Here is a 27,511-nt window from a genome sequence, read left to right as displayed (position 1 = left end):
CGGGCTGCCCGGGACCCAGGGCCTCAGAAGGAGGCCCTTCCACTGCCCGGGCACCTGCCCTTCCTTCCCTGCCCCCCGGCACGGCCGGCTCCAGCTTCTGCCCCTCTCCCCACAGAGAGGGTAGGGGCACTGGGAGCAGACCAGGACCCCCCATCTCTTCTGGAAAACAGTGGAGGGAGGGGAAGCCACGCTGGCCGGTGCGGGGCGGGGGGGCCGCAAAGATGCACGGCTCCACCTTTCCGAATGCCCCCGCGGGCCCTGAACGGGCAGGGGCGTTGCTCTTCCCGAGTCCCGGAGGCCTCTCTGCGGAAACAGGCCCACCAGTGAGGAGCCCGTGCCCCGGGGCACCCTGCCCTCCTCCATCACTGGGGCCCCTCCAGGAAGGCCAGGAACCCCCGCGCCCCCTCACGCCCTGTCCTGGGGAGGCCCCGCTCGCCGGGGGCCGCGCCCTGACGGCGGTCAAATCGTGCCCGCAGCAGTGCTCCTGTGCAAAAGAGCTGGTTCCTTCCCAGCATGCTGTCCTCGACCTCACCAACCTTCCTACTACACTGAACAGGGGGGGCCGGTCGTAAAACGGGTCCCGGCCGTCGCACGGCATGCGCTCCGGAAAGACGTCGTCCTCCAGGTCCTCCTCCTCCCCCACGCTCTGCTCCTCAGCAGGCTCGGCAGCGTCGGAGTCGGGGCTCGAGGAGGCGGGGGAGGGGGTGAGAGCAGCCATGCGCTCGCTCATGCATGTGTTGAGAAGAGGGTAGCTGTTGCAGCCAGAGGTGACTGAACTGGGGTTAGTGCGACAAGACAGAGAGAAGTTAACGCCAGCTCCTCGCGGGCGGACGGGGCGGGGCAGGGGCTTCCGAGGAGAACCCAAACCAAACACACGACCGTCGAGGATGCTGCCTCGACAGGCAAGAGAGCCAAAGTGCCCGGTCCCCAGGCGGGGAAGACACCGCACGGGGGTCAGTGTAGAGCTCCGGAAGGTTCCGGAGGGCACCGGCAGGTATGGTCCCGACCAGGTGCGGCTGAGGCCGGTGAGGGCCTCGGGAGCCTGGCCGCACTGAGGCCTCAGGAACCTTGCCCCGTCGGGGGCAGGGGCCGGGTGCAGCCCCCGGACCAGGAGGCTGGGGACATTAGGCGTGGACTCTGAGCTCTGGGAGGACACGGCTCCGCCTCCCGCTCACACCCCACCTGAAAGCCTGACCAAGCCTCACGTTCACACACACGGACAGGTGTCACCTGCCGGCCATGGTCCCGGAGCGGGGGTGGGTGGCGATGCTGAGACCCCGCTCCCTGGCCAGGGCCCACCGATGTGTGGAGAGGACTGGCCAGGGGGCTCAGACAAGGAAGGACCAGGGCCGGGGAGTCGGGATGGAGAAAGGCATCTGGCCGGCCCACTCCTCGTGTCAGGGCCAGGGCCCAACCCCGCGCTGCCCCCCACCTTCTCTCAATCTCTCAGCCCGGGGGGAGGAGGCGCCTACCTGCCCACGAGCCGGAACCAGGGGAAGCGGTCGTAGAAGGGGTCTCCACCAGTCACCACGTTGTCACAGTCCTCAATGACGCTGGAGGGCACCTCGGCCGCCCGGTCGTACATCTCCCGCATCAGGTCCAGCCGCTGCCTGCAGGGTAGAGGTCAGCGTGGGCCCCGGGGGAGCATCCTGGGATCTCAGGCCCAGCACGGCTCAGGCCACAGCATCCTGCTCAGGGTCACCCACGGCTCAAGGTGGCTTGACAGGAGGACCCTCTGGGGTCCTCGGAGTCAGCCGACCGTGGCCAAGGGGCTTGCAGTTCGCCACACGTTCCTCTCGGCCCCCGTGATGGCCGCGGCACGTCAGCCGGGTGGGGTCGGGGACCAGCCCCGCTCAGGACGGGGAGTCGGGGCACGGAGCCCCGGAAGTTCGGGGGGCAAAGGGCAAGTTGTGAGAAGACACAGGAAACAAGGCGTTTTAGAGGCTATCCCCCGGAAAACCGGCAGGTGGTGGGAGAGACGCAGACGTCTCCCTCGGGGGCTCAGGCGCACCAGGAGGGACGTGGGGTGGGGGGGGACATCCGCCCTCCAAGAGCAGACGGCAGCCCAGGAGGACGGGGCAGAGGCAGGCACGTGTCTGTGAATGCGCGTGGGTCAGTGCGTGTGCCGGGGGCGGGGACCTCATAAGAAGGGAAAGCGTCTGCGTGTGAGGGTGTGTGAGCGGAATGGAGCGCGTATAAACGTGTCTGCGTGCGTGAGCGCGTCGTGACCACGCTTTCCGTTCTCTGCATCTCATGACGTTTCCACATCTCTGGGGCCTGCCCCGACAGTGAACAGCCTGTGGGTGAGCCCACCTCCACACAGGCCACCACCCGCCCCTTAGCCGACTTGCACGCCAGCCGGCTCCCCAGCCCTAAATCACCCGGGCACAGCCCGGGCCCGAAGCCCGCAGGCGTTATGCTGACCAGCCGGTCCTCACTGTTCACCCTGCCCTGCTTTGCCCATGAAAACCTCGCAGAGGCCGTGGCAAGGCCCTCCTCTCCCTCCTTGGACCCCGGACGGCCCTGTGCCCACGCGCCTCTCGTTTCTAGGGGCACTTGAGCAACATTAAAATTGTCTTCAGTGGCAAAGAGCCGTCCTGTCACCTTCACCCAGGAAGAGCCAGGCGCACGTCACGGTGAGCGTGCGGGACCTGAGGTAGAGCCGTAGGGCAGACACCTCCCAGGACACCTGGCCATCCTCCCTGGGGCCCCACCCGGCCCTCCTCCACCCCCCCCCCAGGTGGAGGAGCCCCCAGCTTCCTGCAGCGCCTCACCCGCCCCTTCCTCCAAACTGTGCCACTGCTCTGGTCGAGGAGAACGTGGATTCTATGATGAGGCTGGATCCTACTTACATCTTTTCTTCTGATTTTAAAAGAAATCGAAACAGGAGGAATCGCTGCCTGGACGCGTGCGCCCCTTGCATCCCACGCCCGCCTGTCTCAGCGGCCTCGGCCCAGGCCCGGGGAGCAGCCCCGCCCCACTGCCCACCGCACGGCCCACCCACTGCACCTGAGCTTCTCCAGCGTCCAGTAGTGGGTGGCCCCGTTCTTCTGGTCCTGGACCTCCACGGCCACGATGGTTCGGGGGAAGGGGCGAGTCTCTCGGTCTTTGGCGGCCTCTGGGGGCAGCAGGTCAGGCGGCAGTGGGGAGTACAGTGTGTCCGTAAGGAGGACAAACTGGAACTGGACCTGTGACCAGTGAGGAGGACGCCCGTCAGCCCCGGGGAGGGTGGAGCCCGGCCCTGGAAGGGCCTCCTTCCCGCTGCCTGTCCCTCAACCGTCCTCGGAACCTTCCCGCCAACTCCACCTGGAGAGGAGGCTCCACCTGCCCACCGGCCTGCCTACGCATCCTGCTCTGTCAGTCTGGGGCCCCCCCTCCTCCCGGGGGCTGCAGGTCAGGGGGTCTGCCCCGCCCCCCCCCCCCCCCCCCCCCCCCGGGAGGCGGCGCAGCCTGGCACCGAGGCCCGGAGGGAAGCAGGACCCGCCCTCCGAGGCACAGACAGCAGGGGCAGGCGCAGCGGCAGGGGCCCACCTTCTTCTTGAGCTCGACGCTGATGGCGTTGGCCTCCTTGAGGAAGATGGCGTTGCCCCACAGCAGGTCCCGCAGGGACGTGAACTGGTACCACTTCCACTTCCGGAAGGCCCACAGCGCCAGTTCACACTCCCTCTCCGTCCACTGGACTGCGGGGAGAAGTGCACGGGGTCATCACGGGGCTGGGCGCTCGGTGCGCGGGTCCCCAGTTGCACACTAACTGGCAGGAAGCTCTGCCGCAGGGGACGACCCTCGTGCCCCAAAGAGGCCGCCGGCTCCCCCAGTGTGAGCGCCAGGGTCCTGAGAGTCAGGCTGGAGCTCAGCAAGGGCCTGGGGGGCAGCAGTGGGACGGGGGCAGGAGGGCAGACCGGGGCTTGTCCCACACACCCTCTCAGGTGGACGAGTCCAGCCGGTGGAGACCTGGTCACATCAGCACAAAGGTCCCGACCAGCTGACCGGAGGCCGAGCTGGACGTGAACACCCTGCCCTTGGGCTGCCCTCGGGCCGCCAGCAGCGAGAGGTCAGCCAGTGGGCCGCCCAAGCCAATGCTCCCAAAGCGGGTCCCGAGGTGTGGAGCAGAGACCAGCCTCCCTCGGGCAGGACAGGGGTGAGTGGACGCAGGGCACCCGCCTGGGAGCACCCACCCCGCCCCGTCCTCCTCACGCTCCAGGCCGCCCCCGCCAGAACCAGCGGGTGGGTGCACACACGGGTGTGTGCGTATGCACGGGTGTGGGCTGCTGCCGCACAGCCTCCCGCATCCTGCCTGCAGACCGGGGACCCCAGGGCAAGGGTGCCAAGCAGCTGACCTGCAGGGAGCAGCCCGGGGCCGCCTCTTTCCTGAGCCCCCTCCGCAGCCCACCTCCACGTGGGACAGGGCCCCTCACCTTCGTCCTCTGGCCCCTCCTCCTCCTCATTCGCCTCCGGGTAGCCCCGGGAGCCCATCTGCTTCTGCAAGGCCTCCAGCTTGCTCTCGTAGTCCTGGCGCAGAAGCGAGGCTGGTAGCTCCACGTGGAGACCCGCCCGTCGTCCCCAGCCCTCCCGCCCGGGTCCGGGCCCAGGGCGCCCGGACGCAGCCCCAGCACAGTGGGCCTCCCCACTCTCCCCGGTTCCACCCCTCGGCCCCTCCTCTTTCGGCCTCGAGCGCCCGCCGCCCTCACCAGCCTCTGCTGCTCCAGGAGGTAGGTGGCCTCCTCGCGCTCCCGGCGGTACTGGTCCTCCAGCTCCTGCAGCCTGCGAGAGCGTGCGGGGGTGAGGGCGGGCGGGGCGGCGGCGGGTGCGGGGGGCGCCCGGGCGGCAGCCCCTGGGGCCTCACCTCTGCTCCATCTCCTGCTTCATGTCGATGCCCTGCTTCTCCAGCAGCTCGCGCTGGGCGAAGGCCCAGTCCACGGGCTCGGCAGGCGTCTCCGCGCAGGGCGTGCGCTCACGCTCCTGCCTTGCCTGCTCAGGGTGGTTGAACCGGAACACGTGGCTCTTTCCCATGATGATGCGGTTTCCTGGGGGATGGAGGCGAGGCCAGAGTTGGTGGACATTTGGCCTCGGCTGGTCTCGGGGGTGAGAGGGGGGAGGAGGAGGGAGAGAGGACGAATGCAGCCGGGGCTGCATCCTAGCACCACCCACCCCTGGGGGGGCCTCCAGCCGCCAGGAGCCGGCCCCCCGGGTCCTGTGCCCGGGGTCACCCTTGCCCCCGCCAGGGGGCCACCTCCCCCTCCAGGACCTGAGCGGGCCTCCCCACTCTCCCCGGTTCCTCCCCTCGGCACCTCCCCTTGCAGCAGCAGCGATGGTGGCAAAACACAGCCTGGGGCTTCTCCACTGCCCCATCCCCTCCAGGGCCCCACGGGTGCCACCCCCGGGGCCAGCCTGGCCTCCTGCTCCCGTGCCCTGGGCCTTGGCACTCCCCTACCCGAGGGCTGGGCTTGGCCCCCTCCTGCGGGGAGCTTCCCTTCCCATCTGTCCCACCGGCGGAAGCAGGGCAGGGGTCTGCGTGTTTCCGGGGCAGGGTCCACCCTGTCTGCAGGACCCTCCAGGGTGCACCTGTCCCACGAGGGCAGGGCCTGCTGTCTCTGGACAGTCCTGCCGGTGGGGGTCTCTTTGGATGGCCTAGTTTCTCTCCAGCTTTTTCTCCAGGAACCTCGGCTCTGCCTTGCGGCCTGCAGAGCTGGTTCAGCCCCTCTCCCCACAGGAGAACCCGGGCCTGCAGGCTGGTCCTCCCCAGGCCTCCCTCAGCCCTCCCCCAGCTCCCGAGCCCGGCCGCCCCTCCCAGCCCGGGCCCTGCCCCGAGCCCGCAAGCACCAGGCCCCATCCTGAAACAACAGGGGGGAGAAGGGAGCTCTGGACCTGCCCTGGCCCAGCTCAACTGCCCCATCTCCCCACACTGGCGGCCAGGCGAGGCCCATGAACCCAGGATGCACGGTGTGTCCCTCCCTCAAAGCAACCCTCGGGACCCCAAAGGCAGGACCCTGGGTCCTGGAAGCTAAAAACAAGGCCCTTCAGGGTGGCCGGAGAGGTCTGCACGTCAGGCTGCCAGGCGTCACCTTCTAGGCCTCCCATCCCCTCTGCACCCCCAGTTGGGGAAGGGGAGGGTCCCCCTCATTCTTAGCAAAAAGTCACCCCAGCCAAAGGTGACATGATGGTCAGTGTTGTGTGTCAGTTTGGCTGGGCTGGGGAGCCCAACGGCGCACCTACAATCACGTGACCTCGGGAAGGAGCCCACCCACCGTTACGCAGGCGGGCCTCCCCCCCACCGGGTGAAAGGCCTCAGGAGCTAAACTGAGGCTGCCCTGAGGAGAAAGTCCCGCCTGTGGAGTTCAGACGTGCCTGTCCAGCCCTCACCACGTCCTGAGCCAATTCCATTAAATAAATCTCTTGATAGGTGAACAGACAGATAGACAGACAGACATATCTCCAGGTGTGATTTAGAACACGAGGACACGAAGCCAGGGGGCCGGCGTCCGGAGGCCGGTGCAGCGCACACCCCGCTGGCTGTTCCTCTGCTCCACCACGCGCCAGCCCACCGGGGCTCTGGGACAGGCGCCCCCCCGCCCGGAATCCCGCCTCGGCACCCCTGGAGCGGCCTTCTCCCCCCACCCACCCCGGCCCGTGCGCTGCCCGGCTGGTAGGGGGCGGATTGGGGTGCCGCACGAGCAGGAGGGGCGCGCGTGCAGGGCGGGCGGCACAGGGGCCACCCCTGCCTCCACTGTACCTGACCGCAGGACACTGGGCTCCGTGACTTTCTTGCCATTGACGTAGGTGTCTGCCCCTTCACAGGGCTCCAGGGTCACCACGGCTATAGGACAGATGGGGGCACGGAGAGGACTGTGAGGGGCTGTCCTCCTGGCTGCGTCCCCGTCTGAGCCCAGCAAGCCCCGCTCAGGGTCGGGGGCAGGGGGCTCGACCCACCTGGCCACCTGCCACCCAGGCGCGGCCCCCGCCAGGCCCCTCTCCCCGCTGTGGCACCTGGCTTGGGCCTCGAGAAGCCGGAGGGGCCTCTCAGCCCCTCACAGATGAGGAAAGTGATGCCCAGTTGGGAGGCTCACGGGCCCAAGTCAGAGGCGGGGAGGCCGTGCTGGGTGACCGCCCCGCCCCGCAGGGTCTCCAGGTGGGATGGGAAACAGTGGCTCGCATGTCCCCAGGAGTCCCAGAGCCCCTCCTGCCTTTGTGCCCACCCACCGAGGGGAGAGAGAGCTTTGGGGACGGAATTCTGGGAGAACCAACGTCCGCAACACTGTTTAAGGCCACCCTGAAGTGGCCTGGTCACAGAGGGGGCTTTGCTCACTGGTCTGCATCCCAGAGGCTGTCCAGACACCTGCCCTGATCTCGGGGGCCGTGGGCACTGGGACAGCCCAGCAGGTGCCTTCTTGAGAAGGAAGGGTCATGCCCAGAACCGGCAGTGGGGACGGAGGCCCGAGGGCAGGCCGGCCAGGGAGAGGGACAGATGGCCGCTCCCAGCCCACGGGAAGGCGTGGCCTAAGAATAGCCGTCCCTTTGATCCAGGCTCAGTGCCCTCCTGCCCGAGAGCACCCCAACCAGCCCCCTGTGCAGGGACAGAGCTGCATGTCCCCAGCCCAGCCTTCAGAGCACCTTTCGGGGTGGGGCAGGGGGGCTCCCGGGACTGAGTGGGGAGCCAGGAGGGCCGACACCAGCAGCGCCGGGTAGGGGCGGGGCTGGGGGAGGCCATACCTTCACCGCCCCCTCGGGAGTCGCTCCGGAAGACGCAGTGCTTCTCCTTGATGAAGTGTCCGCTCAGGACTATGTCCTGCCGCTTCTCTGCGCCTTCCCGGCCCACTCTGTGTGTGTGGTGCGGTCGTCAGCGCCGGCTGGACCCAGGGCGCCACGACGCCACCCACTGGCCCGCCTGGTCCCCCTGCAGCCCCCAGGATGCCCAGCTCTTACGGGAAATGCCTGGAGAGCACAAGCGGGGGCCCAGGGGACAGCCCCCAAAGCGGCCTGGCCTGGGGGAGCCATACTGCCCAGAGGGGCCCACAGCACCCCTGCCAGCAGATGCCCGGGCTCAGCGACCCCTCAGTGGGGGAGCCCAGTCCTCCCCTCGCCCCGTCGACCCCCACCTGGTGATCCCATCCTTGATGTAGTAGAGAAGGCACTCGGACATGAGCGGGTCCTCATTCAGGTTGACGAGATGCGGCGTCTGCGGAGATAGAAGGGTCACCTCTCTTCGGGGGGCAGGGGGGGAGCCCGGCCCAGGCTGCCTGCTGCCCTCTCTCTCCCCAGGACCAGATTGCCACCCGCCCTAGGCCTGGCCTCTCGGGGGACACAGTATCCTCCCAGCCTGGCAGACAGGAGAAGACTTTGACGGGGACCCCAGAGTCTTGGGAGGACAGCTGCCAGGCGGCACGTGGGGGGCTGGGCTTCGGGAGGGGCTGGGACCCCAGCTCTGAGCACGTGAGTGCCCAGGGAGTGCTTGGAGGCTGTGGTAGGCCCTTGGATGTGCAGGGCAAGGCTGGGTCTCATGGGGCCTGGGCCTGGTCCTCCATCCTAAAATGGGGCTGCAGGTCCCCATTCCAACCGGGGCAGCCAGGAGCTGAGGGCCCTGGGATTAGGACGCTGGGCAGGGAGGGGTCGGGCCCTGGACGCCAGGGAGCAGAGAGGCTGTGAAAAAAGTCCCCCGAGCCACCCAGGTCCGACGCCCACACCTGTCCTGACCACGGCTCTACCAAAGCATGACCCAAGGCCAAGTGACCGCTTCCCGCAAGCTGCCCCGCCTGAGCGCTGCCCTTGGCTCCCCACCCCAGCCCGTGCCCAGGGCAGCCACTGCAGGCTCTGTCCACTGGGCCTTGGACCAGCACCCCCTCTCTTCACTCTCTCCACTGCTCTCACCCGGGGTCTCTGGGCCCCAACACTTCCTGACCTCACACCCGGTCCCGGGCAAGGATCCTGCAACATGGCGGAGGCTGGGAGAGCTTCCTGTCTGTTCCCCACCTGGCACCTCGGGGCAAGCTGCCCCCACCCTGAGCTACAAACCCCTCTGACACCCCTGCACAGGGCTGTGGACACCTGGTCATCAGACACAGGACAGGCCATCCACAGCGGCCCCTTCCCCTGAGCACAGAAGGCGTCCAGCCAGGAAGAGCCTGTGCTCCCTCCATGGGGCCGAGCGGGGGACCCAGCTGGCCCATGTGCTTCTCCAGAGTCCAGTGGGGACCCCACTGTCCTCCAGAGGAAGTGTCCCTGGTGGTCCCGAGGGCCGCCTTCCCACTCCTGGACAATGTCCAGACCCGGGGCCACCAGCAGATCCCTCTGCCACCAATGAAGCCAAAGGACTGCACAGCCAGTGTCCCGAGGGCACCTGTACCCCAGCTTCGCCTGCCCACCCCGGGGCACTGCACCCATGGACAACGCAACAGCTCAAGAGCGAAGCATTCCAAACGGAAACCAAAGGCCCATCCGACAGGCACTGAGGCAGGACCCCGCCAGGGCGCACCTGCTCCCCGCCCTGCCGAGGGCCTCCCGGCACCCCTCCTCCCTGCTTCTGGGCCTCAGCTGCTCCCTGGGCCGGAGTGCGTGGGTGCAGGAGAAGCCTGAGGAGCCCGGCCCTGTCCCCGGGGAGCAGCCACCCTAGCGGATGTGCCCATCCTACCAGCGCCCCGTGCTCCTTTCCCTTGGGGCCCCAATGGCTCCGTGGGGCTCCACGTGCCGCCAGCTTCGCAGGCTGGTGAACGAAGAAACCCTTTGCTGGGGTGAAAAGTCAGCCAGGCAGCGGGGCAGGGCCCGCGGAGTCCCGTGCTGGCGTCAGAACAGACGCCACTGCCTTCCAGGCAGGCTTCTGGGCTTGAAGCTAAGCTCCTAAGGGCTCTGAGGGCCTGGCAATCTTGGGGGTGGGGGCATGGGGTGGGGGTCTGGGTCCTGGAATCACGCAGAGACTCTTCCCCTGATGTTCATGCTTCGCCCCATCGGAGCTACTGAACAGGGGGCGGTGCTCTGCCCCACTTGAGGGCCGGGGCCATGGGCAAGCTGGCCTGGGTGGGAGAAGAGGGGTCCCTGCTGGGACAGCCAGACCCTGCTTGAGCTAATCTCCGAGAGGGCAGCTGGCTCCCAGCTCGTGTCCAGCCAGGCCCTGCCCATGAGGGGTACAGGCTCCTGGGGGGTCCAGGTCCCACCTGTTTCAGGACCCCATCCACCCCTCAGGCAGCTAAGTGACCTCTCTGACGTCCTAAGGCCATAGGGACATCCCACCTTGAGAAGGCAGGGTCTAGGCTCTACACAGGGAAGGGAGGGCTGCAGGTGAGCCTGGCCGGGTGCCTGGAGCCGCTCTCCCTGCTCCCAGGAGGACCCTGCTGACCTTCCAGGAGCCGACACCTGCCAAGGGCCGCAGGTCCCCCAGCCCTGTCCACATCGGGGCAGCCCAGAGAATGGCCGGCTCCTACCTTTTTGGGAGAGAACACCCCCAGGGTGCCGCCGTCCTCCCTCATGGCCACGCCCATCTCGGCCAGCAGCGCTTCCCTGGGGGATAGAGCGGGGGTCAGCACCCGCACAATCTTTCATCTGGTCAGTGAGTTCAGGTGTCCACTTGAGGGACTGGTCCCCTGACTGGGGATCGGCTCAATGGGGCCATTGGTGACAGCGGGGGGCGTGTCACTGGATGAGAGGGGACGGGTGTGTCCTGCACTGGGCACGGCCACCCCTGGGTGCAGGAGCCGAGAGCTGAGCACAGGGCTGCTGCCGGCCCCCAGCCCGCACCGCCCACCTCTCCATCCGGATGGCTTCCGTCCGCCGCAGCTTCTCCTCCCAGGTCTCATTGAGCTCAGCGATGATCTTCTCCGTCTCCTGGGGAGCAGACAGAGCAGAGCGAGGTCAGCGCGGGGGGCAGGCAGTGGACAGAGGCCTGCGTGCCAGGCAAAGGAGAGACGAGTAGCCGGGCCTGCAGGGCCCAGCACCCCAATTCCCGGGTCCATCCAGACTGCTCGAAGTCTGAAAGGTCAAGGTGAAGGGCTGAGGGCTAAGACGTGCAAAGGACGCGTGTCTTTGCTGTGGACACACAGAGAACAGAGGGAAAGGCAGAATAAACCCAGAGGGAGAAACAAACACGCAGGGAGACGCTGACACCGGTTCTGAGGCTCGCATGCCCCTGGACCACGGGTGAGACGGACGACACTTCCCACACCAGCACCGCCTCCCCGTTTCCTTCCCAGCCCCCACATTCCAGTGGGCCTCTGTACCCCAGGTCCATCCCGGGTGGACGCCTCCCACACCTCAGGTGGGCCCTACGCCCCAGGGTGGCCGCACAGCCCACCCCCTCATCAGCCCGGGTCTGGCGCCTGTGCCGTTGTCCCCTCCGTCTGGGCACGCCGTCCGCCGCTCACACCCGGCACCGTGTACCCACTCGCTGAAGGAAGCCAGTAACCCTAACCCTAAACGCAGGCCGCCGTGGCCAGGCCGGGAGGGTGAAGACCATGCAAGAGCAGGGTTAAGCACGGAAACCCGGGAGGGAGGGCGCAGAGGCCCTAGGACCCCCGCCCTAATCAGCAGACGGGCCCCACGGTCCTGGACAGGGTGCACCGACCCCCTGGACGGGGTGCTTGGGGTCGGGGGCCGAGACGCACCCCGCGCCCCCCTGCATGGCTCACTTCGCCTCCGACCAAGCCCCTCCGCCTGCGACCATCCAAGAGGAGGGGTCTTGGCCTAGCGCCCACCAGGTCCGAGCCCGGCCCTGCCTCACCTTCAGCCTTTCTATGGCCTCTTCACTGCCCGGGGCAAACAAGATGCGCTCGTGCAGGCTGGACACAGAGGCGGCACGGCTGGACAGGGCTGAGAGCGAGGACGACGGGCTCACACCCACCAGGGCGTTGGTCACTGTGGAGAGATTGTCAGGGACTGCACTCAGCTCCACCCCGCCACGGTTACAGTTACTGTTCTCAAGGTCGGACACGTCTACGGGAGGAAGCGGGGAAGACAGACGGGAGGAGAGAAAAGAAAGACCAAGTTGGGAAAAAGCAAGAGGCAGGTGAAGAGAAGGTAGCAAGCAGGGACCAGGAGCTGGGCACCCGCACGAGCACATGCACTGCTGCCCCGCCACGGTGCGGCTGCGCCACCAGGTCCCTCGGCATCCCCGCCAGGGCCTCCGCTCCCCCCCCCGCATACATGCCGAGCCTGCGGGCCACCGGCGTCCCTGCCCCCCTGCCCCCCTTCCCACTGCCCTTTGCTGCCACTGCCCAGCGGCCCCCCTGCACCCAGGCCCTGACTCTCATCCTCATCCTCTCCGCCCCTCGAGCCCGCCACCCACCAGCCCGCCACGCACCCCGAGCTGCGGGCGCGGGCAGTGCTGTCCGCCCCGCCGAGCGGCCTGGCCGAGCCGTGGACTGTGGGACCTCCGAGGGAGCCCACGCTCCTCTACCCCAAGAAGCTGCTCTGGGCCCCCCACCACCCCAGCCTCCCTGCCCCCCAAGGCCTGGGAGTTGGGGCTGACGCAGCCCCTGGGGCGGGAGGTGCCCAGGCCCCTCCTGGCAGAAGCAGACACACAGCAGAGCAGCGGCAGACATAGGACAGCACGGGCACTGCGGAAACTGAGGGCGCCCTGTGGCCCCTGGGGTGGGGAGGTCCCAGCACGTGCCCCTGCCCGGGGAGCCGGGCCCACAGCCGGCGGGAGACGCAGGCTGGGAGGACCTGGCCGCATTCACACTCCTGGCGTTTCCAGGGGAAGGGGCCTCGGGGTGGGTGGGGTCAGAGGGGGGCCAGAGCCAGGAGTCGGGGATGGACCCGGCCCTGTGAGCTGTCCCAGCCTCTGCTGACATTCAGGCCTGTAGGAGCACGGCGGGCAGAGAGCCTGACCCCAGCCGCGCTCAGCCTGAGGCCTTGGCTGCCCCACGCCTCCCGGTTGCCTCAGTTTCCCAGCAGACGCGAGGGTGAACCAGGATCACGGCTCGCAGGGTGCCGTGAGAGAGAGGGCTCAGGTCCCCCAGACCCCAGGGGGGGAAGGCCAAGGAGGGGTGGGTGCGCCCCGCCCCCCCACCGTGCTGCCCTAGGCCCCGCGGGGCTGGGCCGAAGCAGGGATGCGCAGAGAGCAGCGGGGGGGATACACACATTTGGGTCCTCCGGGCACAGTGTTGGCTAAGGGGGGGAGGCGAGGGGGAGAGACAGAAACAGAAGAACAGGTTTGTCTCCAGAGGGCGCCGTCGCAGGCCGGGCATCAGGTAGGGTGGTGGTGGTCTTCAGCGGGACGGGGGGACAACCCCGGCACCGCGGCCGGCCGCTGTGGCTTCCGGGGAGACCGTCACCGGCCTGCTCGGGCCAGCGGCAAACCCGAACCATGCAGCTCCCCAGGCCCAGTCCAGAACCCCGGCCCCCCACCCGGCGGCGGCTCTGCCTGGAGCCCGGAGCAGAGCCTGGGCCTCGGACCAGAGGGGCCGCGAGGGCAGCGGGACCTGCCCCAGCCCCGCAGCCCCGCTGCCCTGGCCAGGACGGGCGGGCACGGACACTCACTGTCGGCAATGTCACCGAGCCCCTGGGCGTACAGCAGGTCCCGCAGCCGCGTCACCTCATCCTTCAGCTCGCGGATCAGCTTGTTGTTGGGGTCCTCGTTGATGACGGCGTTACAGCGGATCTGCTTGGCCCGGTCCGCGTACCTGGGCGGCAGAGGGGGGCTGGGGGCTGTGCTGCCCGGCGGCCAAGGGCACCCGGAGCCCCGCCTGCGCCCAGCTGCAGGGGCATCTCCGACAGGGAGCCACCAGGGCCACTGACCTACGGGGGGCTTGCCACTTGGGGAAACCGAGGCCCCGGGAGGGGAAGGGACGGGGTGGAAATTTCTCCACACGGCGAGGCCTCCGCGTTTGGACTTGTGGTCCCAGGTGGACGCTGCGAATCTAACCTGCACTCCAGCCCTTTGCTGGGGCAGCCAAGAGGCCAGAGCGCCGAGCCCGGCCGCCAAGCTGCTTCCCGCAGCCCGGGACGGCCCCTGGCCGGAGGGACCTTCAGACATGCCTGCCCCCCCGTGGCTCGTTAAAAACCCCGGCGGCTCTGTGGACCACGGGTGGGGGCGAACCGCTCAGCCCGCGAGCCCAGCTCTCCCGGTCAGATGGCAGGGCCCTGGGCCACTCGAGGCCACACGCGGTGGGAAATGGAATGGGGCCCGGAAGCACCAGGTGCCCTGCCAGCCATCTGGAGTCTAAGAAGTCCAGGTGAGCCGGCCCTGCAAGGAGGCACCCGGAGGATCCACTCCCGCCCAAGCCGGCTGGTGGGGGACAGGGAGGGTCCACGCCCCGCGGACACACCTCAGGGTACTCAGCGTCTCATCGTAGTTGATGTCTGCGGGGCTCAGCGCCGCCACCATCGCCGTCCGCGAGTTCCCACCTGTGGGCGGAGAGCAGGTGGTCCCAGAGGAGGGTCAGCCCCACTGCTGCGCCCCCTGCCCTCCGCCCGCACAGGCGTAGCTGGGAGGTGAGCAGACAGCAGGCGGCCGGCCTCCCTCACCGCGCCGGGCACCCTGCTCACTTTTCGTCTACATAAAACCATGCTTTTCCGACATTTGGGGTCACATTACAAGCAACAGGCCTCCCCCTCCCCATAATAAAAAGAAAAGTTGTGGAGAGTTTTATGGCCTTTACTACAAGGACTGTTTCTGCTCCATAAACGTTTCACTTTTATCCTTCTTATTTGATACGTTTCTTAACGTTTCATGTCAGATTCCCAGCTCGGGTCACGTGGATCCCAGCATCAGGAAACGCACGGACCCACAGGGACCTGTGTCCCGGGGACCACATCCCCAGGGTGTGGCCTCCAGCAGACTGCGAGGCGATGCCGCGAAGGGCTCGGGGTGCCATGCTGTGAAGGGCCTCCCCACCCACCCTGGGGCGGGACCTGGGTGTGGCCCTGGGGCAGAGGCCTCCGTCCAGGCTGCATCTCAGGTGAAGGGACACTCACTCCTGTGATTCTCACGTCCTCTCTTGGGGGACCCACCTGCCCCCGGGGTCTCCCATCTGCCCTCTCCTCCACCGGGAGGCCGGCCACTGCACCCGACGCTGGCCCGAGCCGCGGACCAGCTAGGCTGGTTCTGGGGTGCAGGGTCAGCCAGCCGGGGCTCCCCAGAATCACCGAGGCCCAGAGGGTGGGTCCTGGCTCAGGAGCGCTGACACAGTGTCTGCTCATGTGCAGCCCCGAGGGCCATCCGGGTCCCCGGGCCTGGCGTCGTTAACCTACTGCTGACCCCTGGCCCGGGCCCCCGGAGGAGCCCCCGGGCTCGCCGCACAGCCCGGGAAGCATGGGCACCCGCCCAGGCCGGGGAGGACGGCGGCGGCCGGGCCGGGCGTCAGATCCGGGTCGGGCGAGTCCTCACCCAGGTTTTCCCGGAGAAGCCAGGTCAGCACCGAATCTCTGTAGGGAATGAAGTCTGTCTTCTTCTTTTTCTTGTTCTGCAGGAGAGGAGCATCAAGGTCAGCCCCGAGCCGCCGCAGGGGGAGGGAAGAGGGGCTCGAGCACGGGTGTGTCCCCGAAGTCCAGGCGCCTGGGGCTCGGGGCGGGGCTGCTCCCAGGGCCTCTCCGCCCCCCAGTCCCAGTGCCTCCGCTCGGGCTGCAGCCAGGGACTTGCTAGCACGTTCTGGCCTCCCCCCTCCTCCGTCGCCACAGTGTGGAGAGCCCGGGCAGGCTGATGCCAGGGGCCAGGGCCAGTGCGTCCTCGCTCCGCGCTGTCAGAAGGACCAGCGCGAGCCCATCGCCCCACACACACCGCCAGCAGCTCTGCTGACGGAGGGCAAGAGGCCCCTCGCCTGCAGGAAACCCTGCGGGGCCCCTCCCCGTGCACACGAAGCCGCCTCCGCCTGCGCCACGCCCGGGCCCGTCCGGCCTAAGCGGCTCCAAAGCCCCCAGCAACCTGGTCCCCCTCGGCACCCGCTACCCCCGTCAGGACGGGGCTCCCGCGGGCACCACTAAGCGCGGCGCAGGGGCTTCCCCGCCTCCCTCGTTCGCGCACGTTTTTGCCTCAGGAGCGTCTGCTCGGCAGCCGCAGCGGCCCCCAGGGCCCCGCGAGGGCGTTCCTCAGGGCACAGACGCATCACCCCCGAGGGGAGCCTGCAGGGCCCGCGAGTCACGGACGCTCCGAGACCCGCCGCTGGGGGGCGGCTCCCCCGCGAGAGAGCAGGTGTGGCGGCGTCTGGCCACCAAAGCGCAGCTTCCTTCCCACCGCAAACTTGGGGGGTGAGGAGACTCCACTTCCACCTTGTGCTTGATCATTTGACCCCTGAGAGAGAATTCTCTGCCACGTTTGTCGCGCTCCTCGTTCCCACAGTAAATGCCCCACGGTCACCCACTCACCCCATGAGGAGCCCAAGCGGCGCCTCTGACTCGGTGGCTCCCTCACACGTCCCTCCCTCCACTCCGCCCCCCGGCCGCGAGTGCCTCAGCTCCAGGACCTTCGCCGCCCCGACCCTCCGCCGTCCTGCCGGCCACCGCGGCCGCCCCTCCTGCCGGTGGCTCCTCACACGGCAGCCCAAGGGCGCAGCCAGCTGCAGTCAGTCTTCCTGAGCCTGCGGCCAACCCATGGCCGCTTCCGCTAGATCACTGTCAGCTGCTTCCTGGTGACGCTGGGGAGCGGGTCAGGCCCGGCCCTCTGGCCTCATCGCCCACGGGACCCCACGCTCCCGGTTCCAGGCGCTGAGCCCCCAAACTGGTGTCGCTCTGTTCCTGCAAAGTCTCCATCGCAGCCCCTCACAGTCCCTTCCTTGTTCCCTCACACGGTTCCCCACACGGTTCTTCACATGGTTCCTCACATGGTTCCCCACATGGTTCCCCACACGGTTCCTCACACGGTTCCCCACACGGTTCCCCACACGTTTCCCCACACGTTTCCTCACGTGGTTCCTCACACGGTTCCTCACACGGTTCCTCACGGTTCCCCACACGGTTCCCCACGTGGTTCCCCACGTGGTTCCCCACGTGGTTCCTCACACGGTTCCCCACACGGTTCCTCACACGGTTCCCCACACGGTTCCTCACACGGTTCCCCACACGGTTCCCCACGTGGTTCCTCACGTGGTTCCTCACACGGTTCCCCACACGGTTCCTCACACGGTTCCTCACACGGTTCCCCACACGGTTCCTCACACGGTTCCTCACACAGTTCCTCACATGGTTCTTCACACCGTTCTACATGGTTCCTCACAGTTCCTCACACGGCTCCTCACAGTTCCTCAAACGGTTCCTCACACGGTTCCTCACGGTTCCTCACATAGTTTCTTACACAGTTCCTCATAGTTCTACACAGTTCCTCACACTTCCTCTCACACCTCCACAGTCTCTCACAGTCACACCCAGCTCCTCACACACTTCAGCACACAGTGCCTCCCAGTTCCACTCAGAGCTTCTCAGAGCTCCCACAGGTTCCCTCACGCACTTCCACACGTCTTCTCACGCGTCCCCACACAATTCCACACGCATGTCCCTCACAGGTCCTCACACCACCTCCCACACTTCCTCTCACGTTTCCACAGTTCCCCCGAATCCGCACGCTTCCTAACGATTCTGCTTGTCGTTGCACATGTTCCCACACGCTCCTCACACCTTCTTGCACAGGCCCCCTCCCAGGTCCCACCCCACGCTGTTCCTCACAGCCCAGGTTCCGCACGGCTCTCTCCCCGCCACACGCAAGACCTCACACGTCCTCACGTATCTCCTCGCACAGCAGGTCCACACCTAGCTCCTCTCGCAGCTCCTCACGGAGCCCCTCGCAGTTCCCGCTGTGCTGCAGCTTCACTCGCCTCCTCACGCAGAGTCCCTGCACAGAGCGCCACGCTTGCAGCACAGCTCTGCACACACTTCCTGCCAGTGCCTCACACATGCCCGCGCCTGTCACACGTGGCCCTTCAGCCTTCACGCAGCTCCTCGCAGCGCCCAGAGTCCCTCCGCCTCCTCACAGAGCTACCCGCTCGCTTCCCCCAACACGGGCCACGCTTGCCTACAATTCGTCACACAGCCCATCACACGGGTCCTTCGCATTTGCACCCGAAGCGTCTCACGCTTCCTCTCACAGCCTCGCCCGGTGTCGCGGTCCGCGCGCTCTCTCCGCTCCTCACGGAGCCCCTCACGGCGCTCCTGGGACCCCCGCCACCGCACGCGCTTCCTCCCACCGCTCCTCACACAAACCAGGCTCTTCCACCTCAGCACGTCACACGCTCGGCGGGCTTCCCGCCCGGTGCTTCCTCCCCCGGGGTCTCCTCAGCCCCCAGGCCCAGCCCCGGAGCCACGACGCCCCCGGCCCCCCAGCCACGCGGGCGGGAGGCCACCCTCCTGCTCAGGGTCACCCTCGCAGCCCCGTTCTGTCCTCCACGAGGCTCCTCGCCGTTCATTCACCATGATCTCAGTTCCCGCCATCTCTCACCCACCCCCGCGGGCTGCTCTCCCCGCACCGGCCCCGGCCCGGCTCTGCTTCTCAGGCACCCCCCACCCCCCCGCCCGAGAGGGCTGAGACCCCCCCCGCTCCCCGAGAAGCGAGGAAGAAGATGCTTACCTTGTTGGGCCCAGAGTCCTGCAGAGGCAAAGACAGGGTCTGAGGACGGAGCACGCCGGGCCCAGGGGCAAAGCGGTGGGGGGAGCCCGAGCCGCCCGAGCCCCCCGCACTACACTGCCTCCCCTCCACCGCCCCCCAGGCCCAGCCCCTCAGCCCGAGGGTCCCGGCTCCTCCCGACAGCCCGGGGGCCACCCAAGGCCCCTGCCCCGCCCGCAGCCCAAGGCCGCCCCCAGGGCCCTGTGGGGAGGCGGCACGTCCCCATTTCACAGGTGGGACAACTGAGGCTCGGGGGAGGGACAGGGTCGTGGCTCCATCTCCAGCCCGGGGACCCCCCACCTCCAAGCCTCTGGGCTTTTCCGTGAACCTGGCCCCACAGCAGGGACAGGTGGCCGCTCCCGGCACCTCCCCAGCAGGGCCCCCCACCCCCGAGGCCACCCGACCGCAGCGCTTGGGGCCGCTCACCATCTCGGCCAGCGCGGAGATGACCTTGCCCAGGGTGGTCAGGGACTTGTTGATGTTGGCCCCCTCCTGCGCGGGCAAGACGAGGCCGGGCGTCAGGAGGCCTCAGGCCCCTCGCTCCGGCAGGACCGGGCCTGACCACTCGGCCCTGATGGAGACCCAGCGCCCAGCCCTGCACCGTTGACCCTTCCCGCTTCCCCGTCCCACGAGAGCAGGGGCAAAGGGGGCGCCCACCCGAGACGCCCTGCAGCCACTGGGCGCCAGGCCCCGCCGGCAAGTCGGTGGGGACCCTGGTGGGGGCGGCCCTACCTTGAGGCGCGTGCCCTTGGCCCCCGTGGAGTCGGCCCGCTCGCTCCCGGCCAGGTCCACCAGGCTGACTTTGCTCACCTGCGGGGACACGTGTGTCACGCGCAGGAGCTGTGACGCTGCGTGGCCCCCGCCTCCCCTGGGTGCGGCCTGCAGGGGCCCCCCTCCCTGGGGCTGGAGCGCCCAACCCTGCGGAGCACAGCGGCCCTGCTCTCAGCTCCTCTGAGGAGGAGGCTACCTTCCCTGGGAGGCTGCACGGCCTCTGCCCTGGGCACCTGGCACCCAGCTGTTCCCTGCCTGCTGGCCGCTCGTCACCTGCACGTCACTGTCGCTATCACCCGTTCCACAGACCAGGCTCACCGAGTGGTGGGATTTGAACCTGGCTCCGGGAGCCCCTTCCCCCACTGCCCACTGCCCCCGGAGCCGCCCAGGCACTGGGCAGGGGCTCCCTCCCCAGCACTCGCCCAGCCCGGGCTAGGCAGCCACATGCACCCGGGGAAGCCCAGGGCTGCGGGCAGGAGTCGCCTGGTGGGCCTGCCAGCTGCCCTGAGCCCGAGGGGTGGGAGCTGCAGGCAGCCCGCAGCCAGGCCCCCGGGAGGACGGCGCCAGGCCGGGGTGACCCAGCCTCATCGGGGACTGAGCACCCCGAGCTCCCCCAGCCACTCTGTGGACCCCAGGGTGCTGCCCCCGGGAGCAGGGCCTGGCTGGCAGGGTGCCCAGTCAGAGAAATCGAGATGCTTAGGGTCAGAGCCACGGAGGGCGCCCGCCCTACTGCCCCTGCAGCGCCCACAGTCAGCGTGTCTGGATAAAGGCCCCAGGAGACGAGGCGCCTGCCTGGGTCCACTGACAAGGCCAAGGCTCATGGGAAAGGCATCTGGGGCGGGGGCAGTGGGCAGGGCCGCTCAGCACAGCCTCTCCTTTGTGCTCACAGATGCCGGTGCCCACGGGGTGAGGGGCACCCCCAGCCTGCACCAGGGCCCACGGCCAGCCTGTGACGGGCACTCACAACCTGCGGCCTTCGACACCGCCCTCCAAGGGCCCCCGAGGCGTCTCCGGCCAGTGGGGCTGCCCCGGAGACGTCCCTCCTCGGGCCTACAGTCTCCACCATAACCGCCTGGCAGGAGGCTGTTCCAGGGTCCACGGCCCCTCCACTCAGTCCCTTCCCCAGCCACGTGGCGCCAAACACCGAGAAGAGGTGGTCTCGCAGGGCTGGCCAGCCCCTCACCGAGGCCCGGGCTGGGCAGGGAACGGCCCGCGCCCACGCCTCACGGGCCGGCACCCGGCTGGGCCTCCCCACCCGCCGGCCTGGGGCCCCGCCCACCGAGGCTGAACTCACTTTCTCTGTGGTGATGTTGGTCTCTGCGTCGTGGCGCTTCTGCGTGAAGATGATGTTGAAGACGGCGTGGGAGCGGCTGCTGGTCTCGTTCATGTTCGTGGCCGCCACGGTCCTGGGGAACAGAAGCCACACACTGTCACCCAGGGTCCCGTGGTCGGGCGTGTGGGCCGCTGGTGCTGCCGGCCCGCTTGACCAGGTCACTAGACGTCAGCTCCCCGGGCTCCCGGGGCCGCCCTGCCCGGCCTGGTGGCGACCGTGCCCCCTGTAGGGCTCGGGCAGGGCCCACACTGCCTGCCCCACTGCGTCCGGTGCGGCTCCTTCGGCCCCGCCTCGAGCCTGGCACTCGGGGCCCCGTGACTGGGGATGTCCTGCTCCCAGGGGCTGAGCAGAGCCCCCTGGGCGGCGGCCTGCAGGCTGTGACGTGGAAAGGCCCCCAGAAGAGAAAGGGGGCTCTACTGTCCATCCACACCGGCCAATCCGGGGGGGCCAGCACGGCCTTGGGGGAGAAGGCCCGAGGCTGCCAAGCGGAAGCCAGTGGTTGGTCCCGATGTCGCCGCCGTGCAGAGCCCCCAGGGAAGCCCCCAGGCTGGGCTCGCTGCCCGACAGCTGCCTCCACAGAGGTGGAAGAGCCCCCGGGGACCCCTACTGAGTGCAGGGTAGGCCACTGGCCAGGGATCCTCACCCTCCCGCGAGTCCCTGCGTGGCAGAAGGCAGGGGGACTGTTGCCACGACAACCAGGGCAGACCCTCCTAGGCTGGGAAGCCCAGGGCAGCGTGGTCACGGAGACCAATAGCTCGTGGCCGGCAGCACCTTGTGGCCGACCCTCCCCACATGCCCGTCCAGAGGGCCATCTGCCCTCCAAGCAGGCAGGGCTGGTCCTCACAGCCTGGCCCCACCCAGGGCAGCCACCACCCCCCAGGGCGCACAGCCTGACCCCCCACGAGGAGCAGACCCTGTGTAGGCGACAGCGTCCCCTTCCTGGGGGAGCTGGAGGCCCCCATGGGCTGGCATGTGCCCTTGATGTCCTTAGGCCCACGAGGCCCACACCTCCATGGGGGCTGCTGGACAGACCCCATGGGGATACCAACAGGCACCCCAAGGACAGGTGTTCCTCGGAGAGACTCGGAGCTGCGCGGGTGGGAGGGGGAGGGCAGGGAGGGTGGGCACGTCACCCCGCACACACCGGGCCTTGTTCCCTGAGTCCATGAGGTCCTGGATGTCATTGTAGGAGGTGACAGCCAGCTTGGACAGGTCCTCCACGTAGGGCCCCAGCAGCGGGTGCTCCCTCACGCGCAGGTTGCCCTTGTTCTTGGGGTTCAGGAGGTCACGGACACGCTCGCAGTAGATCTCCATGTAGCTGACCTGCGGGGCAGCGAGGACATCAGGGACCTCGGGGGGGGGAGCACACGGTGCGGCCAGGCCCCCCGCACGAACATGTCAGTGGGGGTGTCAGCCCACCCCCTGCCTGGCCCTCCCCACACACAGCCGTGCCGGGGGCTCACCCGACACGGTCACAGCGGGGCCACCCGGGCCACGCAGCTCGGAGCAGCTGCTCAGCAGACACTGCAGAGCGGACACTGCCCTTCGCTCCTGTGCCCGGCGTGGGCTGGCACGTTTGCCACATGCACGCGTGAATGACAAGCTAAGGGCACAGACCGGTGGCGGGCACTGGCTTTAAGTCAGTAAAGCCACGCTCCGAGGGACGGGTGACGGAGAGCCCTACCTCCACGGAGTAGGACATGTTGTCGTTGGTGGTGTCGTTGATTCGGGAGAAGAGGTCCTCACAGAGCTGCAGGGACAGAGCACACCACCAGACGTGAGGCTGGGCTGTGCCCAGAGCCTCACCCCTCGAGGTGCTGTGGCCCCTGCGACCCAGGATGGACTCTGCTCTCCCGGGCCCCTCCCGCACCCTCCCGCTCCACCTTAAAGGCACTGAGACGGCCTGTAGCCAAGGAGCCACTGTCTTCTGCTAACTCGGGGGCCCCCAGCTGACGTCTGATCCCCTCCTGTTCCTTGCATCATCCTTGCCTGCATGAGGCGGAGGGTCTGCCATGCGACAGACCACCCAGCACTCTCCCCTGCCCTGACCAGGTCAAGTACTGACCAGCTCAGGTTCGGAGACCCACCCCGTGGGCGTCCCCTTGTCCCGGGCCTCTCCCTGCCGGGAACTCCAGCCCTCACAGCCCTCCCAGGAAGAGTCGGCCCCTACCAGCAGCTGTCCCAGCCTCCCTGACTTATGGGTGTGACCATGGTGGGCACTGCCCAGGCCTGGGGCCCTCCCGCAGCTCCCCACCCTCGGATCTGGGTCTCCAGCCCCTTCACAGCCCGTCTGCCCCACGCTGCCCCTCCTGCCCTGCCCTCCCCGCCACCCCCATGCTTTACCTTCCCTCCCGGCCCCCTGCTCTCCCGGGTCTCAGCTTGTGCTCGCCTGCCTGTCCTGCCCTCACCGGGTCCCCCCGCCCGCTGCGTGCCTGCGGGATGATGCCCTGCTGGTCCCCCTCACCGGCCCCCCCACCGCGTGCCTGCGGGATGATGCCCTGCTGGTCCTTCTCCTGCTTGCCCATCATGGTGTAGGACTTGCCGGCCCCGGTCTGCCCGTAGGCGAAGATGCAGACGTTGTAGCCCTCGAAGGCGTGCTGCAGCATCTCCTCGCCAATGTCGCGGTACACCTGCTTCTGCGAGGCGTAGTTCATGTCTTCCGGCTGCGGGACAAGGAGGGTAGCAGCTGCAGGGGGCTGGGCCTGCCGTGCTGGGCTCTCGGCCCACGATGTTCACTGAGAGCCTGCGTCGCACCCAGGGCCTCCGGGCGCCAGGGCCACAGCACCGTGGGGAGGGACGCCTGCCCGGCCCATCCACTCACAGGAGACCCGGAGAGGGGAAATAGTCCTGCCTGGGAGGCAGCTTCCGGAGGGAAGGGTGGGAGGAGCCAGCCAGTCTAGGGCCAGACAGAGTGGAAGGGCATTTTAGTAGTGGGAAGAGCATGTGCAAAGGCCCAGAGGCGGGGGTACATGACGTGGTGCTCAAGGTAGCAGCTGTGGGGGTGACGAGGTGGGGCTGGAGAGGCAGCAGGGCAGGGGCCCAAGGAGTCCATGGTCCTGGCTATCACCCCTGGACGCTGTCCTGAAGACAGCGGTCACTTTAGGCAGGCCCAGGATTACCCTGACGACGTGAGGGGCGGGGCTGGATGGGGAAGGTGAAATGGGGAGCCCTGGGGCCGTCCCGGGACCAGGCACTCAAGGTGTGACCCGAGGTGGGCGCTGGCCCTGGGGCAGGGGGCCTGGACACCTTCTCAGGTTCAGGAGGCTGGGGGATGGGAGGACTGGTGTAGGCCCGATGGGGGATGGGGAGGCGCAAAGGCCGGGGCTCTCCCAGGCTCCAGGGGGCGGGGGAGGGCGTGCAGGGGCTGGCGCCAGGGGGCAGCTTCCGCTTCGGACACCGAGCTTGGGGTGTCTGGGGAAGAGGAGAGGCTGGCAGGCAAACGGCTGTATGGCTAGGACCCTGGGAAACTGCCCCCAGTGGGCTGATGGCCCCTTGGTCCCTGCCGCAGCTGGGTAGTGTGTGTCACAGCTCACACAAGGCGGCTCAGGAAAGCAGGCCCCTCCCCACAGGCCTCACACCTGTGCCCCCACCTCCCAGTCGGCCCTGCAGAGGAGCGGGGTGGTCCCTCGCCCGTCGGCGCAGAGAGGTCAAGGCGTCGGCTGAGGGCCGCACAGCGAGCCGCAGCCCACCCCCTGGAACCCCAGCCCTGGGCTTACCGAAGTGTGTGACCAGTAGGAATAGTCGAAGCTGAAGCTCTTGGGCACCTCCTTGGGCTGTTTGGGGTTAACGATGGCTGCGGGGAGGGGACAGGCATGGCGCTCAGCGCTGTGCTGCAGGGACAGGCTGACCCTGGATGCGCCCGCCCGAGGGGGACCCCAGGGCAGGGAGGCGGGGTCCTCAGAGGCCTTGGCCCCAACAAAGCCAGCCCCCCTGCCAATGGGCAGCGACAAGGGCCCTGTTTCCAGGCAGACCAGCCATCTCTGCCCCCTACCCTGTCTGACCTCCCCCCAACCCCCGCCAAGGCAGCCCAGAACAGTCCCTTGGCACAGGCACTGGGTCAGACCTCGAGCCCCTGGCCCGTCCCACCTCTCGGGTCCACACCCCACTCCCCCCCAGCCCAGGTCTGTCTTGTCTGCCCTGCATGCGAGCGCTGGGAGGTGCAGCACAGTCACAGCCGCGTCCCTGCTGCTTTGGGGCCCCATCACGCCCGCGTGCTCATCCGTGTCGGGGGCGTGCTGGCTGTCCCCCCGCAGGGACACCACACGTGTCCCTCCTCCTGCCGGGGCACCTGCAGGTCCCGTCCAGGTTGCTCTCAGGGGCTGTGGGACTGTCCTCTGCTTAGGTCCTCTCCCACCCCGTCCCCCTCCTCCAGCAGCTGCACCTGGGCTGGCAGGAGGCGGTGCTCACAAAACGTCGGTTCATCAAAGGAGGAGCAATGCCACCGGCACACACCGCCGGGCCTGCTGGGCACCCCGGGAGCCCCCCAGGCAGGGCTGAGGCATCCCATGTTCCCAGGCCCTGGACAGGTCTCGGCTCCCTGAGGCCCGGGCCCAGCGGGCGGCACGTCTTCGGTGGCTGGGCAGAAAGGGCTGCGGCCCCCGCGCCCGCCAGGCTGCCCTCTGGGACGCTGTCTGAACCCCCGATGTCTGTGTGGGTAGAGGACCCCGAGGACCCCCGAGGGCCCACCTGGCCGGGGGTTTTCACCTCCACCAGGAACTTGGGCTGTCCTGGTGGGAGAGGGCTCCAGGCCACCGCTCCACGTCATCCCATCTGAGGGCCACATTCCCCCACCTACTTGGAGATGAAAGACGTGTCTGCCAACCCCTTGGACTGGCTTTCCCCAGCTGCAGTGGGCTGGGGGCCTCGCCTCTCTGGACTCCAGGACACCCCACCCTTCCCCACCAGCACATGTCCAGGGTGACCTGTAACTCACACCAAGGGAACAAGCCCTGGCCCTGTTGCAGGTTGAATTCTACCCCTCAAAATTCACATGTTGAGTCCTAACCCCCAGGACCTCAAAATGTGACCTTATTTACATACTTGCAGACGTAACTGGTAAGGATGAGGTTATACTGGAGTCAGGTGGGCCCTAATCCAACATGACTGGTGTCTCATGAAAGGGGAAATTTGACACAGACTCACACGTAGCGTGGAGGCCATGTGAAGGGGGAGGGGGAGACTGGGATGGTGCTTCTGCAAGCCAGAGGATGCCGGCATTGCCAGAAAACCACTCGGGGCTGGAGAGGCAGGGAATGGATTCTCCCTCTGGACCCCAGAAGGCACCAACCCGGCGACACCCTGATCGGGGACTTAGCACCTCAGGAGCTGCCATCTAAGCCGTCCAGTCCACGGTGCTCTGCTCCGGAGCCCTGGGACGCTGGGACTCCCACAGCCTCACCCCACTCGGTAGCTGCCCCGGGCCACGGCTTGGCGGGCAGGAGCCGACCGGCTCTGGGTCCCAGACCCCAGCCTTTATGGGTTCTGGGAGATGACCCGGCACCCTCGGGAGGCCGGCAGGAGGGAGCAGGTGACTGACCATCACAGCCCTTTCTTTGGAGCCGAGAGGGGGTCACGTCCATGCTGGCCCCAGGAGTGAGGCTGAGAGGAGACCTCGCCATCCCGGTTTCAACTCCTGCTGGACCTGGGGATGCGGCCGCCAGAACCCGAACACGGTAACGCCGGCGCCATGGGAACGACAGTCATGGCGTCTCCGGAGCGCAGGCAACCTGGGCAGGGCCCCCCACGGCGCCCACCAGTGCCCCACCTCCACCCACCCCACCCAGCCACTCCTGCTCGCGGGCTGCGACACCTGCCCCCCCGCTGACCTTGCTCTGACTGTGTCCTGGTGCCGGGGCGTCTGCTGTATACCCTGTGTGGACCGGGAGCTCCCTGACGACCCCCCCACCAGGGACGGGGCACGGATGTGCTCAAGGAACGCTGGGTGGGCAGGGGACAGCCGGCTGCGAGGGTCAGTGAACGCGGAGTGGGCCACGAGGAGAGCCCGCAGTGGGGACCACCAGGCAGAGCTGCTCTGGCCCGCGGGAACTGCTGTCACCTGCCCCCTCCCCCTTGAGCGGGGTCCCCTGGAGTGGCTCTGACCCCTGCCCTGGTCCTGACCCCCAGGTGTCCTGCGGGGGTCCTGTGGTGTCTCCGTGATCACAGATGGGGTTCTGCGCTCCAGAGGGGACAGCGCTCCCCAGGTTCCACCCCAGGCCTGCTCTCCACCGACGCCTGGGAGCCCTCACCAGGGCGACCTGCCTGGACTAGGCCTGGACGGCAGCCCCCTGCCGGCACTGAGGCGATTTGGTGGCGAGGGGCTTCCCGGGCAGCTCTCGGGTCGCTTCGTCCCGTGGGTTTGAGGAGGGGGACGGGACCGCGGGCTGTTGAGCGGGGGGCTCCGTGCCCTCTGCCCCTGCTGCAGGAGCACAGAGGACAAAGGCGACAGATGGGAGGGCCCAGCTTGAACAGGGGGCGGGAGCAGCTAAGCAAGGGAAGCCGTGTCCTCAGAGCCTGAAACCCCACAGCCGCGTGCGGCGCCCGCCCTTCTGGGAGCCGTGGCCCAGCTCTGCGGAATTCCACGGGTCTGTGGTTAAACCCTGGGTAGCTTGCACCGTGGGGAGAGCACTGACACCACGGAAATCGGCAGACAGTGGCGGGTGTGTGTGTGTGTGTGTGTGTGTGTGTGTGTGTGTGTGTGTGGAGAGAGAGAGCGAGCGAGGGGCCTCGTGAAAACGGAGACCGAGACCTCAGTGTCGGGAGTCTCGGGGACGTTCTCAACACGGGGCCGTGCCGGTCCTCATGAACCCTCAGCGACGGCTCCTCCCACTGACCTGACTTGGCCCCCACGCTCCACGCCCCCGGCAAGGCCCCCCACGCCCGTCACTGCCTGCCTGACT

At 68.0% G+C, this 27,511-nt stretch overlaps 1 protein-coding gene across 1 annotated transcript in view; it reads right to left on the bottom strand.

Annotated features, from left to right (window-relative positions):
• The window catches only part of KIF1A (kinesin family member 1A), an 89,736-nt gene that overhangs the window by 37,571 nt on the left and 24,654 nt on the right, over nucleotides 1-27,511 (bottom strand). Inside the window, exons 3-26 of the mRNA XM_073807020.1 lie at nucleotides 24,332-24,408; nucleotides 23,099-23,278; nucleotides 22,300-22,365; nucleotides 21,760-21,938; nucleotides 20,577-20,688; nucleotides 19,244-19,321; nucleotides 18,938-19,003; nucleotides 18,476-18,493; nucleotides 15,311-15,386; nucleotides 14,250-14,328; nucleotides 13,462-13,604; nucleotides 11,702-11,835; nucleotides 10,730-10,809; nucleotides 10,410-10,485; nucleotides 8,094-8,173; nucleotides 7,708-7,814; nucleotides 6,731-6,814; nucleotides 4,844-5,024; nucleotides 4,689-4,761; nucleotides 4,416-4,509; nucleotides 3,532-3,680; nucleotides 3,010-3,188; nucleotides 1,473-1,610; nucleotides 537-776 (exon numbers count right to left, since the gene is read on the bottom strand). Of these exons, the coding sequence (XP_073663121.1) occupies nucleotides 537-776; nucleotides 1,473-1,610; nucleotides 3,010-3,188; nucleotides 3,532-3,680; nucleotides 4,416-4,509; nucleotides 4,689-4,761; nucleotides 4,844-5,024; nucleotides 6,731-6,814; nucleotides 7,708-7,814; nucleotides 8,094-8,173; nucleotides 10,410-10,485; nucleotides 10,730-10,809; nucleotides 11,702-11,835; nucleotides 13,462-13,604; nucleotides 14,250-14,328; nucleotides 15,311-15,386; nucleotides 18,476-18,493; nucleotides 18,938-19,003; nucleotides 19,244-19,321; nucleotides 20,577-20,688; nucleotides 21,760-21,938; nucleotides 22,300-22,365; nucleotides 23,099-23,278; nucleotides 24,332-24,408 (2,689 nt within the window). The remainder of the gene's footprint in view (nucleotides 1-536; nucleotides 777-1,472; nucleotides 1,611-3,009; nucleotides 3,189-3,531; nucleotides 3,681-4,415; nucleotides 4,510-4,688; nucleotides 4,762-4,843; nucleotides 5,025-6,730; nucleotides 6,815-7,707; nucleotides 7,815-8,093; nucleotides 8,174-10,409; nucleotides 10,486-10,729; nucleotides 10,810-11,701; nucleotides 11,836-13,461; nucleotides 13,605-14,249; nucleotides 14,329-15,310; nucleotides 15,387-18,475; nucleotides 18,494-18,937; nucleotides 19,004-19,243; nucleotides 19,322-20,576; nucleotides 20,689-21,759; nucleotides 21,939-22,299; nucleotides 22,366-23,098; nucleotides 23,279-24,331; nucleotides 24,409-27,511) is intronic.

The sequence above is a fragment of the Tursiops truncatus genome, chromosome 7 (genome assembly GCF_011762595.2).
Source record: "Tursiops truncatus isolate mTurTru1 chromosome 7, mTurTru1.mat.Y, whole genome shotgun sequence".
Classification (NCBI taxonomy): domain Eukaryota; kingdom Metazoa; phylum Chordata; class Mammalia; order Artiodactyla; family Delphinidae; genus Tursiops; species Tursiops truncatus.
Note: the sequence above shows the minus strand (reverse complement) of the source record. Positions and strands in the feature narration are given on the sequence as shown.